General features: G+C 47.9%; 1 protein-coding gene and 1 long non-coding RNA gene across 2 annotated transcripts; both read right to left on the bottom strand.

The window, feature by feature from the left end:
* Window positions 1-4,107, bottom strand: LOC144110275 (uncharacterized). Its single transcript, XM_077643116.1, has 3 exons — window positions 3,689-4,107; window positions 3,475-3,566; window positions 1-2,393 (listed from the first exon to the last, which is right to left on the bottom strand). The coding sequence occupies exons 2-3, from the start codon at window positions 3,530-3,532 to the stop codon at window positions 1,414-1,416; spliced, it is 1,038 nt and encodes a 345-aa protein (XP_077499242.1). The 5' UTR covers window positions 3,533-3,566; window positions 3,689-4,107; the 3' UTR covers window positions 1-1,413.
* A 5,581-nt stretch (window positions 4,108-9,688) lies between these two features.
* LOC144109984 (uncharacterized) lies at window positions 9,689-13,507 on the bottom strand. Its single transcript, XR_013309665.1, has 3 exons — window positions 13,104-13,507; window positions 12,890-12,981; window positions 9,689-11,808 (listed from the first exon to the last, which is right to left on the bottom strand). It is a non-coding gene; the product is annotated as an uncharacterized LOC144109984 (long non-coding RNA).
* Window positions 13,508-17,956: the final 4,449 nt, after the last annotated feature.

The raw sequence follows: 17,956 nt of genomic DNA, 5'->3' as shown, positions 1-17,956 counted from the left end.
ACGGTTCTGTTAGGGCGGAAATTTATTCCTTTGGGGAACAGTGTGAACGTTGCGGTTAAGGTGACGAGCGTATAAATAATGTACAGCAAAAAGAGCAAAAAAAAAAAAATGGGGAGGGAAGGGTTGTTGAAGCAAACATACATAATAATTTTCCATAATAATAGCATTGATAGTAATTCCGTCTAGCTCAATCAATGCAATAAAATGTCGGGATGCAAGCGTGCGCAACCTGTCGCCTCCACTATAAAAACACATATCCGATAAAAACACGTCGTATGGAGATGTATTTATGCCCTGGCGTATTTCATTCGAAACATTTAAGCAAGACTGCAAAAAGGGTTTGTGTGGAGAGAGAGGGAATAAACGTTTATTTCTAAGAAGGAGACCAAAGGGGATTGTGGGTGGGCACTCAGTCCAAAAGACTACTGGCTTCCGCTGACGCATTAGCGATGGCGACTGGCACCTCCTGGCATTCCAAGGTGCCGCTGGCCAACGTCATCTCCCACTGCTCCAGCGCCGCGTTGTGCAGCATTAAGTGGTTCAGTTTAGCTGAGTATGTCCATGTAATCTGCGTGAATGTGGGAATTTCGCCACACCGAGGACATGTATATGCGTATAATGTTGAGTGAATGCGGTGCAGGTGGTGGAGATTGGGAAAAGTAAGTGTTTGGAAACGTCTTAGGTGGTGGGAGTCCTCCAGGTAAATTTCCTTATATGGTGGGGGTAGAGACAACCTATTTTGCCAGAGGGTCTCCAGGCGGTTTGAAAAATGGGTTGAGAGGGAGTAGAAAGTAGAGTCGGTGTGCCCCGCTCAGTTAGTATAATCTTGAGCAAGGGCATCTGCCCTAATCTTGCCACCGAGACCTGCATGTCCTGGTGATGATGTGATCATACTGGAGATGGCTGCCCAGTACGCAGGGCCATGCGCTGGACACGTCCACTCGTACAGGCTATACAGGCGGCTCGCAAGTCTGCAAAAATTTGGGTTCCGTGGTGTTGGGTGTCGCTAATTTACATGTAAGTTCTTGTAAGTTCGTGCTGTCAGTGGGACTGAAAGACGGGTTGGAAAGCAACATAGATGGACTACAGCTCGAAATATGGGCTGTCCCAGACGTCTGGGCGTCATCTCCAGCAGTGGGTCTTGTCAATGCATCTGGACAAGATTGATGGGCGCCTTGTGAGTTTTGCTCACTTTTCGAGCATGCAGACAGATCCGCAAGAAGCGGCTGGTCCTTTGTCCTCTTTAAACAAGGAACAGCAGGTGGCTTTGATGCCTGCCGTGCATTAGACATCAGATCATTACTACTTTCTTGCTTACTGGACCTGTCATCAGATACAGATATAGGTTTATTGCCTCCGGCAAATGGCGGCCACTGCCTGCAAACTACTGTCGCCCGGTAATTCCCTAGAGTCTCAGACAGAGCTGCCTTTTGCAACACCACTGCTGGGCATGGCAGCTTCAACCCGAGGAAGGTAGCTAACACTATCAAGCAGTGAAGAATCATGGATCGCTCTGCCATCTTGCACTAAGTTTCTGCTAACCAGCTGCTCAGGGCTGCTTACATTCTGCATCTCTGCACTGTCAGTAGAGAGGATAATCAATGATTTGGGGGCTCCAGGGCAGTCAGATGCATTAGAATATTCAACAGGACTTAAGGAAAGCAAGTCAGGTCCCTGAAAGCTCTCTTCCAGAACTGAGCTCATTGGAAGCACTGCATTAGAAGCACCACCACTGCAAACCCCTTCTAAGATGGGTTCTGATGCTGCGGGCAATGTTCTCGATTCTGCACAGGGCACTGACTGCTCAGGTACACCACAGGTCGTCCACGGCTGCGCCCCATCATCGTGTTGATCATTTTGCCTGCAGTACAAATTAGCACCACCACCACTTTCATGACTGTCGGCAGCGGGAAGAGTAGATACACCACAAGTTTCTGCAAGGGCATTATCATCTGGAGGCACTGCAGAAGACAGCTGTCTCGAGGAGTAGCCAGGTCGCTCAGCAAAGTCTCTCAAACAGCTGCTTTGGTTGGGATCACTAACCGGCACTGTGGGCTTGTCATGACCAATGACGTGAGTCGTGGTAGGCGCGCCAGGGAAATCGACACAATCTTGCAGTTGAGCAGTGGACGTTTCAGCATCACTCGTTGGTATGTGTGTCATCCCATTCTTAGCATTTCTTTCTGTGTGCAATGGCGCTTCAGGAGGGGCTTTCTTGGGATCCGTCAGTAGCAGTGTAGTGGTAGAAGCAAGGACTGAAGAAGGTGGCGCAATGCTGTGGTCCCCATTCTGGTGTGGCACGTCACCGCGACACTTGGAATTTGGCTGGGTGGTGGTTCCGGATGCTTCTAAGCCGGGAAACTGGGCCTCGGGAAGCCTTTCCGACAGCAAGCCTGTAAAGATTGACAAAACAATCACCTTTTAACTTTCCTTTTCTTAAGAAGTAGCCCTTTCTGGCTAAGTAAGGCAAAAGCAAAGGCAATAACACTGACAAGCTATGCAAGAACATGTAAGGCCTCTTCCAATCAACACGACAGAACAGCCATTTCAGCTCAGTGATACACAACCAAGACAAGCAGCCTAAAAGCTTGAACCATTCTTTGAAAATGTATGGGCCTTAGGGACAAGAATCCTGATTGCTTTAATGAGTACGAGCATATTACTTTCAAAACCATCATATGGACAGAATTATTGTGGTGTAATATCCGTTAACAGTAAATGAAAACGAGATGGATTACCGATGTTTTGCTTTTCCATAAGGCAGGAAAAGAAGTTCAACTGCATATGTCATGGGGGCTCTGAAGGTTGTAGTAGAAGTGTTTTATTTAAGAAAAGAAATAATTATAAAAAGGAAGGAAAGTTTTTTTTCTAGCCCCAGCATCTGCCATCGCTACGGGGGCCCCGGAAATAAAGAGACCGCAGGCAGACTGGCGAAATGAAATAAACAGGCAGAAAGGATAGAGGGAAGAGAGGTACAATTAAGGCTGTGCCATAAAGCAGAAATGTGTGCTAATATACTGGCTTTCTGGAACATCTAGTCATTTTTCCTGATAAAAGACTTCACGAGGCCAGGCTAAAGCCTTGGAGCCGGTCCTCCGTCTTTCTTCAGCAATCAACGCTGGACCAGTTTCCGATGATAAGGTTGCGATAGGCGCAGTTGATTGCAAGCGGCCTAGTGCCGGTTCTAAACAATCAGTAAGATAAGTTTGTCATTGAAGGGATTAAGGAACCGACGCTGCACAGCAGTACTAAAGGCGAATGAACAAACTGTCACGGAGTGTTACATCTACCGTCTTCGCGCTTTCCAGCGTCCCAGGCTGCCAGCTTTAACCTCGCAGCTCCATAATAGTAGTGGCGAAGCGATAATCTCAAACATTCTCATCCCAAACAAGTCACGCCTCCGATTCGTTCGCTGTTGACGCGCGTGTGACTGGAGTAGTAAATAAGTCGCCCGTACAGCCTTTTAACGCCAACCTTCACTCTGCTCGAGTTCATCGAGCACTTTGTCTAGATCGACGGCGAATTTGTCCATCGTTGGCCGGCATCCATGCCACGTTTCCGGATCACTGCGAAAAATAAGCAGGGCAAACGGAAAACGAACTCAGAGGTTTGATGACAGAAATAAAGGCAAGATCAACTTTACGCAACCGCTCGCTCAGCTAGACAGCTACAGGGTTCGGGAGCTTACCTCGAGCGAAGCCGCCGGTAGTTTCATCGACCACGGTGGGCGCAGCAATCGGTGAAGCTGGCCGCCCTTTTGGAACGAGTCACAACATCTGCAGAAGCCCCAGCGGAATACCAACACGGCACCGAACGTAGCGGGAGTACCGGGAAGATGGTCACACGCTACACACCGCACTACGTCTCCCGACGCCCGCCACAGAGGTTAGTGGACGAAGGAAACAACCGTAGCGCGGAATTGTGGAAAAGGAACGCAGACACGATGAGATGGTTGGTCCGGACAGCACACTAGTTTCGCACCATGCTCGTACGAAGGGAGGATCAGTTAGAAAATATATCTCCACCCAAGACACTGCTGAACTACTGAGCAAAACAACCACAGCCACTCGCGTCAGGCCGACAGGCTCGGCCAGATTTTCAGATGAGGCCAATCTGCAGCAGCGGAAGTTCCGGTTACGTCACAAAACACAAGCAAAACAATAAAAACTATGCGTTTACATTTGTTCGAGATATTAGTCATAGTATAAACGGAAATATATAGTTAATAAAATGGTCTCGACAGGCTCGACCAGACACCCAGATTATAGTGCCTAGAAAAATAAATAGAAATAGAAGCACACGCTAAACCAAATCGACAATTTTTGTATGCTCACTCGTACGAGCACGAATGAAGAACGTTTTCTTAATTTCTACCGCTGCACAAAATGTAGCGCTGTAATCGCTGAACGCCATTTTTTTTATCAAGCTTTTTTTGCTCACAGCTGCACCAGCGACGGCATCAGCTGCCTGGAAAATCTGAAGTGGGCCAACTATATATGTTCACGCCCGTGCTTCGCTTACCGCAGCGGCCCGTACCGCCATAGTGATTCTTACTATTAACAGTAAGAAACTTTATGGCACGGTGTAAGAATAGTAAGGTGTACCAACAGCGCCGCTTGTCCTGTGCTCCGAACTTTGCGCGAAGAGTCTCCCAATTTCGCTACATGCGGACAGATGGCGGCATACAACAGCGGGCCTTCCCGCCGATTTGTGTCGTCGTCGTCTGTTCGCAGTGAAAGCGCCGTTGAACATAAGTTTTCTTCGGCACGAACTTCCAATTCGGTCTGTATTGTTGTTCTTTCACTGAAATATGACTATTTTGATTCTGGTGTAGTACGGTGCTGTCGCCGGTGCTTCAGTGCTTCGACAATGGGACGAAAGTGACTTGCTCCGCGATGCACGACAAGCTACAACTCGTGCAAAGAAAAGTTAGTTGTCGCTGTTTTCGGCACCAAAGGACGAAGCTGGGGAGAAATGCCATCCCACGTAAGGACCGTTTGCTGCAGCCTTCAGACTATTTATGTGAGAAGCATTTCGAGCCTCATCTCGTGTCGAAAACGTGGGAAGCCACGTACTCGTATGTACACCGCAGTGAGCGTGTCATGCGAAAGACGCGGTGCCAACGAGGTTCCCTGACTGCTCTGCACACCTGTTGGAAGTCAGGAAGGAACGGAAAATGCCTGCTGAGAGGCACGATATTCCGGTGCCAATTAAACGTACGTCATATGTTCTTCACGAATCACGTACTCGACGGTCCTCAAGAGAATGCGGCGAACCAAGATCCGTCTACAGAGGAGGACCTGCAGGAATCATCCTCTTCAAACACCACATCGCGCGCCTTCAACTACTTGTTTGAAGTGTCACCGAACATTTTACCTTCTAGCTCTTGCGGCTGCCATCGACTCGAACTATAGATGGTGTCAGAAGCGTGTACTTTTCGAAAGCTGAGCGCATCCCGGAGTTCCCGGGTTCGAACCCGACCGCGGCGGCTGCGTTTTTATGGAGGAAAAACGGTAAGGCGCCCATGTGTTGTGCGATGTCAGTGCACTTTAAAGATCCCCAGGTGGTCGAAATTATTCCGGAGCCCTCCACTACGGTACCTCTCTCATCCTTTCTTCTTTCACTCCCTTCTTTATCCCTTCCCTTACTGCGCGGTTCAGGTGTCCAACGATATATATGAGACAGATACTGCGTCATTTCCTTTCCCCCAAAAACCAATTATTATTATTATTATTATTATTATTATTATTATTATTATCATCAATGTTGACCACTTGACAGCACCGCCAAACCTATCTCCTGCAGTCGTGTCGACAAGGGTCGTAGACGTCACTGAGCCGAGCTATTCATAGTTTTGTGCGGGGGGGGGGGGGGGGGGCGCGGGGGGTTTGCTGCAGCGCATGGCACAGGAGCGCTGCGGCGAAGCCGAAGCCACCATGTGTTCGGTGTCATTTTTTATATCCTTAATCTTTTATTACTCCTATTTGCTGCTCAATTTTTTAATCTATTTTTGACGGCTGACTCGCGAGTTCCATCGCTTCGGAGGAGATGCATCGCCGTGCGCTGATGAAAGCTACAGTCTTTCCTTCCTTGCCCTGATCCCCAGAAGACAATTATGGCTGTTTTTACACTAGCTACTATATGTGCAAATGAGAATGCTTCAATACTGCAAAACAAAGAAAATAGGAATGGGCAACAGGACAGCGACATTGAGGCAACTCAAGCTTTCCTAAGTGGTGTAGGAACAGCGCTAAGAACAGGACAGAAGTCAAACATGGAAGCACAGGGACGGGCGCTTCTGTCCTGTTCTTAGCGCTGTTCCTACAACATGCAATACCAACTAGCCCGTCAACTCGCTCTCCTAAACTTCCTTTCCTAAGTGTATTCTTGATTGCAGCGTGGGGATTTTAGCGAGAAAAGCGAGGTCTAATTTCCGTGCTGCATATGTCGTGTAGGTCGTACATGTGCTATTTCGCTCATGAGTGACACCGATTTTAGAGTGCCTTACTTTCTTTGACAATAAAGCTACAAATGCCGAATGAGCTAGGTTACGAGTGCAATATATTATGCAGTTTCAGTATATAGCATGCGGACTGATTCACAGTCAGGCCTGAGCTCTTTTGACGTGCGTGCGATATTTTCACATTATGCCAAGGATTTCAAGTTTTATTTATTTAATGTATGTAGCGCACAGAAAATAGCAGCTATCAGGTTCTGCTGATATCGCTCACCGGTGTCCGCATGCACATTCTGCACGCCGTGTTGGACTAAATCCCCTGAACGCTTTCTGGTTTGGCGGGTTGATGAACTAATAATAATAATAATAATTGGTATTGGGGGAAAGGAAATGGCGCCGTATCTGTCTCATATATCGTTGGACACCTGAACCGCGCTGTAAGGGAAGGGTAAAGGAGGGAGTTAATGAAGAAAGGAAGAGAGAGATGCCGTAGTGGAGGGCTCCGGAATAATTTCTACCACCTGGGGATCTTTAACGTGCACTGACATCGCACAGCACACGGGCGCCTTAGCGTTTTTCCTCCATAAAAACGCAGCCGCCGCGGTCGGGTTCGAACCCGGGAACTCCGGATCAGTATTCGAGCGCCCAAACCAATGAGCCACCGCGGCGGGGCAGGGTTGATGAACTACGGATGACCGATGAATACAGGCACCCAGGATGGATGGATGGATGGATGGATACGGCTGAACCCTTTACATCGGGCGGTGGCTCAAGCCACCTAGCCATGTCTTGTGAAATTTTACTCCTGTCTTGCTTTTAGCCACCAATCAGATAACCTTCGCTTGGTTACTTCTAACCTCTTAAAATCCACTTTCCCTTCACTATCCCTAAACCCCAATGCCTTGGGTAAGTCCGCCCCGCTGCCTTCCACTGTAGGGTGAAGCCCTTTGCAGAAAAGTATCAAGTGTTCAGCCGTTTCCTCTTCCTCTCCGCACGCAATGCACAAAGTGTCTATCTCCTGGTACCTGACTCTATACGTCTTAGTCCGCAAAACTCCAGTCCTGGCCTCAAACAACAAAGAACTTCGCCTACAATTATCATAGACATTTTCTTTGACAATTTCCTGTTTAAAGGTCCGGTATGTTTCCAGTGCCGATTTCGTCAGCATCCCTGTTTTCCACAAAGCTCTCTCTGTTCCTTTAACCTTTTTCTTAACCGATAATTGCTGATTTGCCTCCTTACTGCTGTCCAGATATTTACTTGTCAATTTTCTAGTTCGCTTTCTCCATTTCGTGTCAACATTCTTTATATACAGGTATCTGAAAACTTTCCTAGCCCACCGCTTTTCCTTCTGCCTTCTCAATCGTTCCTCAAATGCTATCTTACTGCTAGCCTCTCTGCTCTCGAAAGACGCCCATCCCATACCACCCTGTACCCCGTGATTTGGTGTATTGCCATGTGCTCCCAAAGCTAACCTCCCTACTCCCCGTTGCCTAATTTCCAGCCTTGCTTGAACATCTGGCCTCATACACAGGACCGCATTCCCGAAGGTCAGGCTAGGGACCATCACCCCTTTCCAGATCCCTCTTACCACCTCATACCTATTGTAATTCCACAGTGCCCTATTTTTCATGACAGCTGCATTCCTACTAGCTTTATTCATTACATATTTTTCATGCTCTGTCAGATGCTCGACACTGTTTTTATCCTCACCCACTTTTTATCGGACTGCGCCACCTGCAGAGCGCTCGTTGAACACCACTCTAATCTTACACCGTAATCTTACACAGCGCTACAGGCTGTGCAGCGGTAGAAAGAAAAAGTTCTTCATTCGTGCGCGTGCGAGTGGGCATACAAGAACTGACTTTGGTTTAGTGTGTGCTTATATTTCTATTTATTTTTCTACGTACTAAAATCTGGGTGTCTGGTCGAGCCTGTCCAGATCATTTTATTAACTATGCATTTCAGGTCATACAATAAATAGCATCCTCGAACAAACGTAAACGCGTATTTTTTTTTTTTGTTTAGCATGACTAGTAACGTGACCGGAACTTCCGCAACTGCAGAATGGCCTCATCTGAAACTCCGGCCGGTCCTGTCCCGAGGGGCTGTGTTTGTGTGGCTGAGTGGTTAAGCAATGACTTCGGTGGAAACATATTTTCGAACAACCATCTCATCGTCTCTGCGTCCATTTTCTGTGCTCCGCGCTACGGTTGTTTCCTTCGTACACAAACTTCTCTAGCGGGCGTCGGGACACGTAGTGTTCGCGCGATCGCCGCGTAATGAGAAGTGTGGAGCGGAGGGGTCTCGAGAAAATGCTTCGATTCGGTAAAGTTACACAAGTTTTGGGCGCCTTTTGTAGGCAGTGCACACGACCGCGCATCACACAAATTTGTTTGCACGATCACAGATTTCGCCGAGGATCTGCAATGTCGCAATAATCTTTTGTTCACCGCGATCGTTCACGTCGCGTACCTTCCCTGGGCCGTTAGCTAAATCGAATGTTAGAACTTAGGGCGGAGATAACGGTTCTTTGCAGCGCTCGCTTTCGTGCTTGTGTAAGCCAGTTGCGGCCGATCGTGAAATCCTAGCCAGTCAGGAAAGGCCCGACAAGTTCCGTTTTTTTTTCTGGCCTTACAGGATGTGTAGGAAATGCACGCAAATACCATCTCCAAAAACGAGTAGATGTTTGTTGTTTCGGTTTCGTAACTTGCCGCATTTTGCGGAACTGCGAATCCACGAGGTGTGGACTTCTCCGCATGGTCCTCTGCCTCAGGCATGCTCTAAAGCAAGTCTTTCGGTTCACCAGTATTTGGTCCTTCAAGCACGGAGCAACTGACTGCGGGAACCTTGTTTTAGTAAAAAAAAGAGAAAAATTGACTGAACGGTTCTGTTAGGGCGGAAATTTATTCCTTTGGGGAACAGTGTGAACGTTGCGGTTAAGGTGACGAGCGTATAAATAATGTATAGCAAAAAGAGCAAAAAAAAAAATGGGGAGGGAAGGGTTGTTGAAGCAAACATACATAATAATTTTCCATAATAATAGCATTGATAGTAATTCCGTCTAGCTCAATCAATGCAATAAAATGTCGGGATGCAAGCGTACGCAACCTGTCGCCTCCCCTATAAAAACACATATCCGATAAAAACACGTCGTATGGAGATGTATTTATGGCCTGGCGTATTTCATTCGAAACATTCAAGCAAGATTGCAAAAAGGGTTTGTGTGGAGAGAGAGGGAATAAACATTTATTTCTAAGAAGGAGACCAAAGCGGATTGTGGGTGGGTACTCAGTCCAAGAGACTACTGGCTTCCGCCGACGCATTAGCGATGGCGACTGGCACCTCCTGGCATTCCAAGGTGCCGCTGGCCAGCGTCATCTCCCACTGCTCCAGCGCCACGTTGTGCAGCTTTAAGTGGTTCAGTTTAGCTGAGCATGTCCATGTAATCTGCGTGAATGTGGAAATTTCGCCACACCGAGGACATGTATCTGCGCATAATGTTGAGTGAATGCGGTGCAGGTGGTGGAGATTGGGAAAAGTAAGTGTTTGGAAACCTCTTAGGTGGTGGGAGTCCTCCAGGTAAATTTCCTTATATGGTGGGGGGTAGAGACAACCTATTTCGCCAGAGGGTCTCCAGGCGGCTTGAAAAATGGGTTGAGAGGGAGTAGAAAGTAGAGTCGGTGTGCCCCGCTCGGTTAGTATAATCTCGAGCAAGGGCATCCGCCCTAATATTGCCACCAAGACCTGCATGTCCTGGTAATGATGTGATCATACTGGAGATGGCTGCCCAGTAAGCAAAGCCGTGCGCTGGACACGTCCACTCGTACAGGCTATACAGGCAACTCGGAAGTCTGCAAAAATTTGGGTTCCGTGGTGTTGGGTGTCGCTAATTTACATGTAAGTTCTTGTAAGTTCGTGCTGTCAGTGGGACTGGAAGACTGGTTGTAAAGCAACATAGATGGACCACAGCTCGAAATATGGGCTGTCCCAGACGTTTGGGCGTCATCTCCAGCAGTGGGTCTTGTCAATGCATCTGGACAAGATTGATGGGCGCCTTGTGAGTTTTGCTCACTTTTCGAGCATGCAGACAGATCCGCAAGAAGCGACTGGTCTTTTGTCCTCTTTAAACAAGGAACAGCAGGTGGCTTTGATGCCTGCCGTGCATTAGACATCAGATCATTACTACTTTCTTGCTTACTGGACCTGTCATCAGATACAGATATAGGTTTATTGCCTCCGGCAAATGGCGGCCACTGCCTGCAAACTACTGTCGCCCGGTAATTCCCTAGAGTCTCAGACAGAGCTGCCTTTTGCAACACCACTGCTGGGCATGGCAGCTTCAACCCGAGGAAGGTAGCTAACACTATCAAGCAGTGAAGAATCATGGATCGCTCTGCCATCTTGCACTAAGTTTCTGCTAACCAGCTGCTCAGGGCTGCTTACATTCTGCATCTCTGCACTGTCAGGAGAGAGGATAATCAATGATTTGGGGGCTCCAGGGCAGTCAGATGCATTAGAATATTCAACAGGACTTAAGGAAAGCAAGTCAGGTCCCTGAAAGCTCTCTTCCAGAACTGAGCTCTTTGGAAGCACTGCATTAGAAGCACCATCACTGCAAACCCCTTCTAAGATGGGTTCTGATGCTGCGGGTAATGTTCTCGATTCTGCACAGGGCACTGACTGCTCAGGTACACCACAGGTCGTCCACGGCTGCGCCCCATCATCGTGTTGATCCTTTTGCCTGCAGTACAAATTAGCACCACCACCACCACTTTCATGACTGTTGGCAGCGGGAAGAGTAGATACACCACAAGTTTCTGCAAGGGCATTATCATCTGGAGGCACTGCAGAAGACAGCTGTCTCGAGGAGTAGCCAGGTCGCTCAGCAAAGTCTCTCAAACAGCTGCTTTGGTTGGGATCACTAACCGGCACTGTGGGCTTGTCATGACCAATGACGTGGGTCGTGGTTGGAGCGCCAGGGAAATCGACACGATCTTGCAGGTGAGCAGTGGGCATTTCAGCAGCACTCGTTGGTATGTTTATCATCCCATTCTTAGCATTTCTTTCTGTGTGCAATGGCGCTTCAGGAGGGGCTTTCTTGGGATCCGTCAGTAGCAGTGTAGTGGTAGAAGCAATGACTGAAGAAGGTGGCGCAATGCTGTGGTCCCCATTCTAGTGTGGCACGTTACCGCGACACTTGGAATTTGGCTGGGTGGTGGGTCTGGATGCTTTTAAGGCAGGAAACTGGGCCTCGCGAAGCCTTTGACACTTGGAATTTGGCTGGGTGGTGGGTCCGGATGCTTTTAAGGCAGGAAACTGGGCCTCGCGAAGCCTTTCCGACAGCAAGCCTGTAAAGATTGACAAAACAATCACCTTTTAACTTTCCTTTTCTTAAGAAGTAGCCCTTTCTGGCTAAGTAAGGCAAAAGCAAAGGCAATAACACTGACAAGCTATGCAAGAACATGTAAGGCCTCTTCCAATCAACACGACAGAACAGCCATTTCAGCTCAGTGATACACAACCAAGACAAGCAGCCTAAAAGCTTGAGCCATTCTTTGAAAATGTATGGGCCTTAGGGACAAGAATCCTGATTGCTTTAATGAGTACGAGCATATTACTTTCAAAACCATCATATGGATAGAATTATTGTGGTGTAATATCCGTTAACAGTGAATGAAAACGAGATGGATTACCGATGTTTTGCTTTTCCATAAGGCAGGAAAAGAAGTTCAACTGCATATGTCATGGGGGCTCTGAAGGTTGTAGTAGAAGTGTTTTATTTAAGAAAAGAAATAATTATAAAAAGGAAGGAAAGTTTTTTTTCTAGCCCCAGCATCTGCCATCGCTACGGGGGCCCCGGAAATAAAGAGACCGCAGGCAGACTGGCGAAATGAAATAAACAGGCAGAAAGGATAGAGGGAAGAGAGGTACAATTAAGGCTGTGCCATAAAGCAGAAATGTGTGCTAATATACTGGCTTTCTGGAACATCTAGTCATTTTTCCTGATAAAAGACTTCACGAGGCCAGGCTAAAGCCTTGGAGCCGGTCCTCCGTCTTTCTTCAGCAATCAACGCTGGACCAGTTTCCGATGATAAGGTTGCGATAGGCGCAGTTGATTGCAAGCGGCCTAGTGCCGGTTCTAAACAATCAGTAAGATAAGTTTGTCATTGAAGGGATTAAGGAACCGACGCTGCACAGCAGTACTAAAGGCGAATGAACAAACTGTCACGGAGTGTTACATCTACCGTCTTCGCGCTTTCCAGCGTCCCAGGCTGCCAGCTTTAACCTCGCAGATCCATAAAAGTAGTGGCGAAGCGATAATCTCAAACATTCTCATCCCAAACAAGTCACGCCTCCGATTCGTTCGCTGTTGACGCGCGTGTGACTGGAGTAGTAAATAAGTCGCCCGTACAGCCTTTTAACGCCCACCTTCACTCTGCTCGAGTTCATCGAGCACTTTGTCTAGATCGACGGCGAATTTGTCCATCGTTGGCCGGCATCCATGCCACGTTTCCGGATCACTGCGAAAAATAAGCAGGGCAAACGGAAAACGAACTCAGAGGTTTGATGACAGAAATAAAGGCAAGATCAACTTTACGCAACCGCTCGCTCAGCTAGACAGCTACAGGGTTCGGGAGCTTACCTCGAGCGAAGCCGCCGGTAGTTTCATCGACCACGGTGGGCGCAGCAATCCGTGAAGCTGGCCGCCCTTTTGGAACGAGTCACAACATCTGCAGAAGCCCCAGCGGAATACCAACACGGCACCGAACGTAGCGGGAGTACCGGGAAGATGGTCACACGCTACACACCGCACTACGTCTCCCGACGCCCGCCACAGAGGTTTGTGGACGAAGGAAACAACCGTAGCGCGGAATTGTGGAAAAGGAACGCAGACACGATGAGATGGTTGGTCCTGACAGCAGACTAGTTTCGCACCATGCTCGTACGAAGGGAGGATCAGTTAGAAAATATATCTCCACCCAAGACACTGCTGAACTACAGAGCAAAACAACCACAGCCACTCGCGTCAGGCCGACAGGCTCGGCCAGATTTTCAGATGAGGCCAATCTGCAGCAGCGGAAGTTCCGGTTACGTCACAAAACACAAGCAAAACAAAAAAACTATGCGTTTACATTTGTTCGAGGATATTATTTATAGTATAAAGGGAAATGTATAGTTAATAAAACGGTCTCGACAGGCTCCACCAGACACCCAGATTATAGTGCCTAGAAAAATAAATAGAAACAAAAAGCACACGCTAAACCAAATCGACAGTTCGTGTATGCACACTCGTACGAGCACGAATGAAAGAACGTTTCCTTTCTACCGCTGCACAAAAAATAGCGCTGTAATCGCTCAACGCCATTTTTTTTTTATCAAGCTTTTTTTGCTCACAGCTGCACCAGTAACGGCATCAGCTGCCTGGAAAGTCTGAAGTGGGCCAAATATATATGTTCACGCCCGTGCTTCGCTTACCGCAGGGGCCCGTACCGCCATAGAGTTTCTTACTATTAACAGTAAGAAACTTTATGGCACGGTGCAAGAATAGATGGATGGATGGATGGATACGGCTGAACCCTTTACATCGGGCGGTGGCTCAAGCCACCTAGCCATGTCTTGTGAAATTTTACTCCTGTCTTGCTTATAGCCACCAATCAGATAACCTTCGCTTGGTTACTTCTAACCTCTTAAAATCCACTTTCCCTTCACTATCCCTAAACCCCAATGCCTTGGGTAAGTCAGCCCCGCTGCCTTCCACTGTAGGGTGAAGCCCTTTGCAGAAAAGTATCAAGTGTTCAGCCGTTTCCTCCTCCTCTCCGCACGCAATGCACAAAGTGTCTATCTCCTGGTACCTGACTCTATACGTCTTAGTCCGCAAAACTCCAGTCCTGGCCTCAAACAACAAAGAACTTCCCCTACAATTATCATAGATATTTTCTTTGACAATTTCCTGTTTAAAGGTCCGGTATGTTTCCAGTGCCGATTTCGTCAGCATCCCTGTTTTCCACAAAGCTCTCTCTGTTCCTTTAACCTTTTTCTTAACCGATAAATGCTGATTTGCCCCCTTACTGCTGTCCAGATATTTGCTTGTCAATTTTCTAGTTCGCTTTCTCCATTTCGTGTAAGGTGTACCAACAGCGCCGCTTGTCCTGTGCTCCGAACTTTGCGCGAAGCGTCTCTCAATTTCGCTACTTGCGGACAGATTGAGGCACACAACAGCGGGCCCTCCCGCCGTTTTGTGTCGTCGTCGTCTGTTTGCAGTGAACGTGCCGTTGAACATAAGTTTTCTTCGGCACGGACTTCCATTTCGGTCTGTATTGTTGTTCTTTGACTGAAATATGACTGTATTTTGATTCTGGTGGAGCACGGTGCTGTCGCCGGTGCTTCAGTGCTTCGACAATATGGGACGAAAGTGACTTGCTCCGCGATGCACGACAGGCTACAACTCGTGCAAAGAAAAGTTAGTTGTCGCTGTTTTCGGCACCAAATGACGAAGCTGGGGAGAAATGCCATCCCACGTAAGGACCGTTTGCTGCAGCCTTCAGACTATTTATGTGAGAAGCATTTCGAGCCTCATCTCGTGTCGAAAACGTGGGAAGCCACGTACTCGTATGTACACCGCAGTGAGCGTGTCTTGCGAAAGACGCGGTGCCAACAAGGTTCCCTGACTGCTCTGTACACCTGTCGGAAGTCAGGAAGGAACGGAAAATGCCTGCTGAGAGGCACGATATTCCGGTGCCAATTAAACGTACGTCATATGTTCTTCACGAATCACGTACTCGACGGTCCTCAAGAGAATGCGGCGAACCAAGATACGTCTACAGAGGAGGGCCTTCAGGAATCATCCTCTTCAAACACCACATCGCGCGCCTTCAACTACTTGTTTGAAGTGTCACCGAACATTTTACCTTCTAGCTCTTGCGGCTGCCATCGACTCGAACTATAGATGGTGTCAGAAGCGTATACTTTTCGAAAGCTGAGCGCATCCCGGAGTTCCCGGGTTCGAACCCGACCGCGGCGGCTGCGTTTTTATGGAGGAAAAACGGTAAGGCACCCATGTGTTGTGCGATGTCAGTGCACTTTAAAGATTCCCAGGTGGTCGAAATTGTTCCGGAGCCCTCCACTACGGTACCTCTCTCATCCTTTCTTCTTTCACTCCCTTCTTTATCCCTTCCCTTACTGCGCGGTTCAGGTGTCCAACGATACACTGCGCCATTTCCTTTCCCCCAAAAACCAATTATTATTATTATTATCATCAATGTTGACCACTTGACAGCACCGCCAAACCTATCTCCTCCAGTCGTGTCGACAAGGGTCGTAGACGTCACTCAGCCGAGCTATTCATAGTTTTGTGCGGGGGGGGGGGGGGGGGGGGGGTGTTGCTGCAGCGCATGGCACAGGAGCGCTGCGGCGAAGCCGAAGCCACCATGTGTTCGGTGTCATTTTTTATATCCTTAATCTTTTATTACTTCTATTTGCTGCTCAATTTTTTTTATCTATTTTTGACGGCTGACTCGCGAGTTCCATCGCTTCGGAGATGATGCATCGCCGTGCGCTGACGAAAGCTACAGTCGATCCTTCCTTGCCCTGATCCCCAGAAGACAATTATGGCTGTTTTTACACTAGCTACTATATGTGCAAATGAGAATGCTTCAATACTGCAAAACAAAGAAAATAGAAATGGGCAACAGGACAGCGACATTGAGGCAACTCAAGCTTTCCTAAGTGGTGTAGGAACAGCGCTAAGAACAGGACAGAAGTCAAACATGGAAGCACAGGGACGGGCGCTTCTGTCCTGTTCTTAGCGCTGTTCCTACAACATGCGATACCAACTAGCCCGTCAACTCACTCTCCTAAACTTCCTTTCCTAAGTGTATTCTTGATTGCAGCGTGGGGATTTTAGCGAGAAAAGCGAGGTCTAATTTCCGTGCTGCATATGTCGTGTAGGTCGTTCATGTGCTCTTTCGCTCATGAGTGACACCGATTTTAGAGTGCCTTACTTTCTTTGACAATAAAGCTACAAATGCCGAATGAGCTAGGTTACGAGTGCAATATATTTTGCAGTTTCAGTATATAGCATGCGGACTGATTCACAGTCAGGCCTGAGCTCTTTTGACGTGCGTGCGATATTTTCACATTATGCCAAGGATTTCAAGTTTTATTTATTTAATTTATGTAGCGCACAGAAAATAGCAGCTATCAGGTTCTGCTGATATCGCTCACCGGTATCCGCATGCACATTCTGCACGCCGTGTTGGACTAAATCCCCTGAACGCTTTCTGGTTTGGCGGGTTGATGAACTAATAATAATAATAATAATTGGTATTGGGGGAAAGGAAATGGCGCAGTATCTGTCTCATATATCGTTGGGCACCTGAACCGCGCTGTAAGGGAAGGGTAAAGGAGGGAGTTAAAGAAGAAAGGAAGAGAGAGGTGCCGTAGTGGAGGGCTCCGGAATAATTTCTACCACCTGGGGATCTTTAACGTGCACTGACATCGCACAGCACACGGGCGCCTTAGCGTTTTTCCTCCATAAAAACGCAGCCGCCGCGGTCGGGTTCGAACCCGGGAACTCCGGATCAGTAGTCGAGCGCCCTAACCAATGAGCCACCGCGGCGGGGCAGGGTTGATGAACTACGGATGACCGATCAATACAGGCACCCAGGATGGATGGATGGATGGATACGGCTGAACCCTTTACATCGGGCGGTGGCTTAAGCCACCTAGCCATGTCTTGTGAAATTTTACTCCTGTCTTGCTTTTAGCCACCAATCAGTTAACCTTCGCTTGGTTACTTCTAACATCTTAAAATCCACTTTCCCTTCACTATCCCTAAACCCCAATGCCTTGGGTAAGTCCGCCCCGCTGCCTTCCACTGTAGGGTGAAGCCCTTTACAGAAAAGTATCAAGTGTTCAGCCGTTTCCTCCTCCTCTCCGCACGCAATGCACAAAGTGTCTATCTCCTGGTACCTGACTCTATACGTCTTAGTCCGCAAAACTCCAGTCCTGGCCTCAAACAACAAAGAACTTCGCCTACAATTATCATAGATATTTTCTTTGACAATTTCCTGTTTAAAGGTCCGGTATGTTTCCAGTGCCGATTTCGTCAGCATCCCTGTTTTCCACAAAGCTCTCTCTGTTCCTTTAACCTTTTTCTTAACCGATAATTGCTGATTTGCCCCCTTACTGCTGTCCAGATATTTACTTGTCAATTTTCTAGTTCGCTTTCTCCATTTCGTGTCAACCTTCTTTATATACAGGTATCTGATAACTTTCCTAGCCCACCGCTTTTCCTCCATCCTTCTCAATCGTTCCTCAAATGCTATCTTACTGCTAGCCTCTGTGCTCTCGAAAGACGCCCATCCCATATCACCCTGTACCCCCTGATTTGGTGTATTGCCATGTGCTCCCAAAGCTAACCTCCCTACTCCCCGTTGCCTAATTTCCAGCCTTGCTTGAACATCTGGCCTCATACACAGGACCGCATTCCCGAAG

This window comes from Amblyomma americanum, chromosome 11, assembly GCF_052857255.1.
Source record: "Amblyomma americanum isolate KBUSLIRL-KWMA chromosome 11, ASM5285725v1, whole genome shotgun sequence".
NCBI classification, from domain to species: domain Eukaryota; kingdom Metazoa; phylum Arthropoda; class Arachnida; order Ixodida; family Ixodidae; genus Amblyomma; species Amblyomma americanum.
This window is presented reverse-complemented; position numbering and strand designations above follow the sequence as displayed.

Bases quoted from the DNA above. Each gene is read 5' to 3' on its own strand.
- LOC144110275 (XM_077643116.1), bottom strand. From the start codon at position 3,532: ATGGACAAATTCGCCGTCGATCTAGACAAAGTGCTCGATGAACTCGAG. The intron at 2,394-3,474 runs GTTGGCGTTAAA...CAATCTTTACAG, and splicing joins TGAACTCGAGCAGAGTGAAG to GCTTGCTGTCGGAAAGGCTT.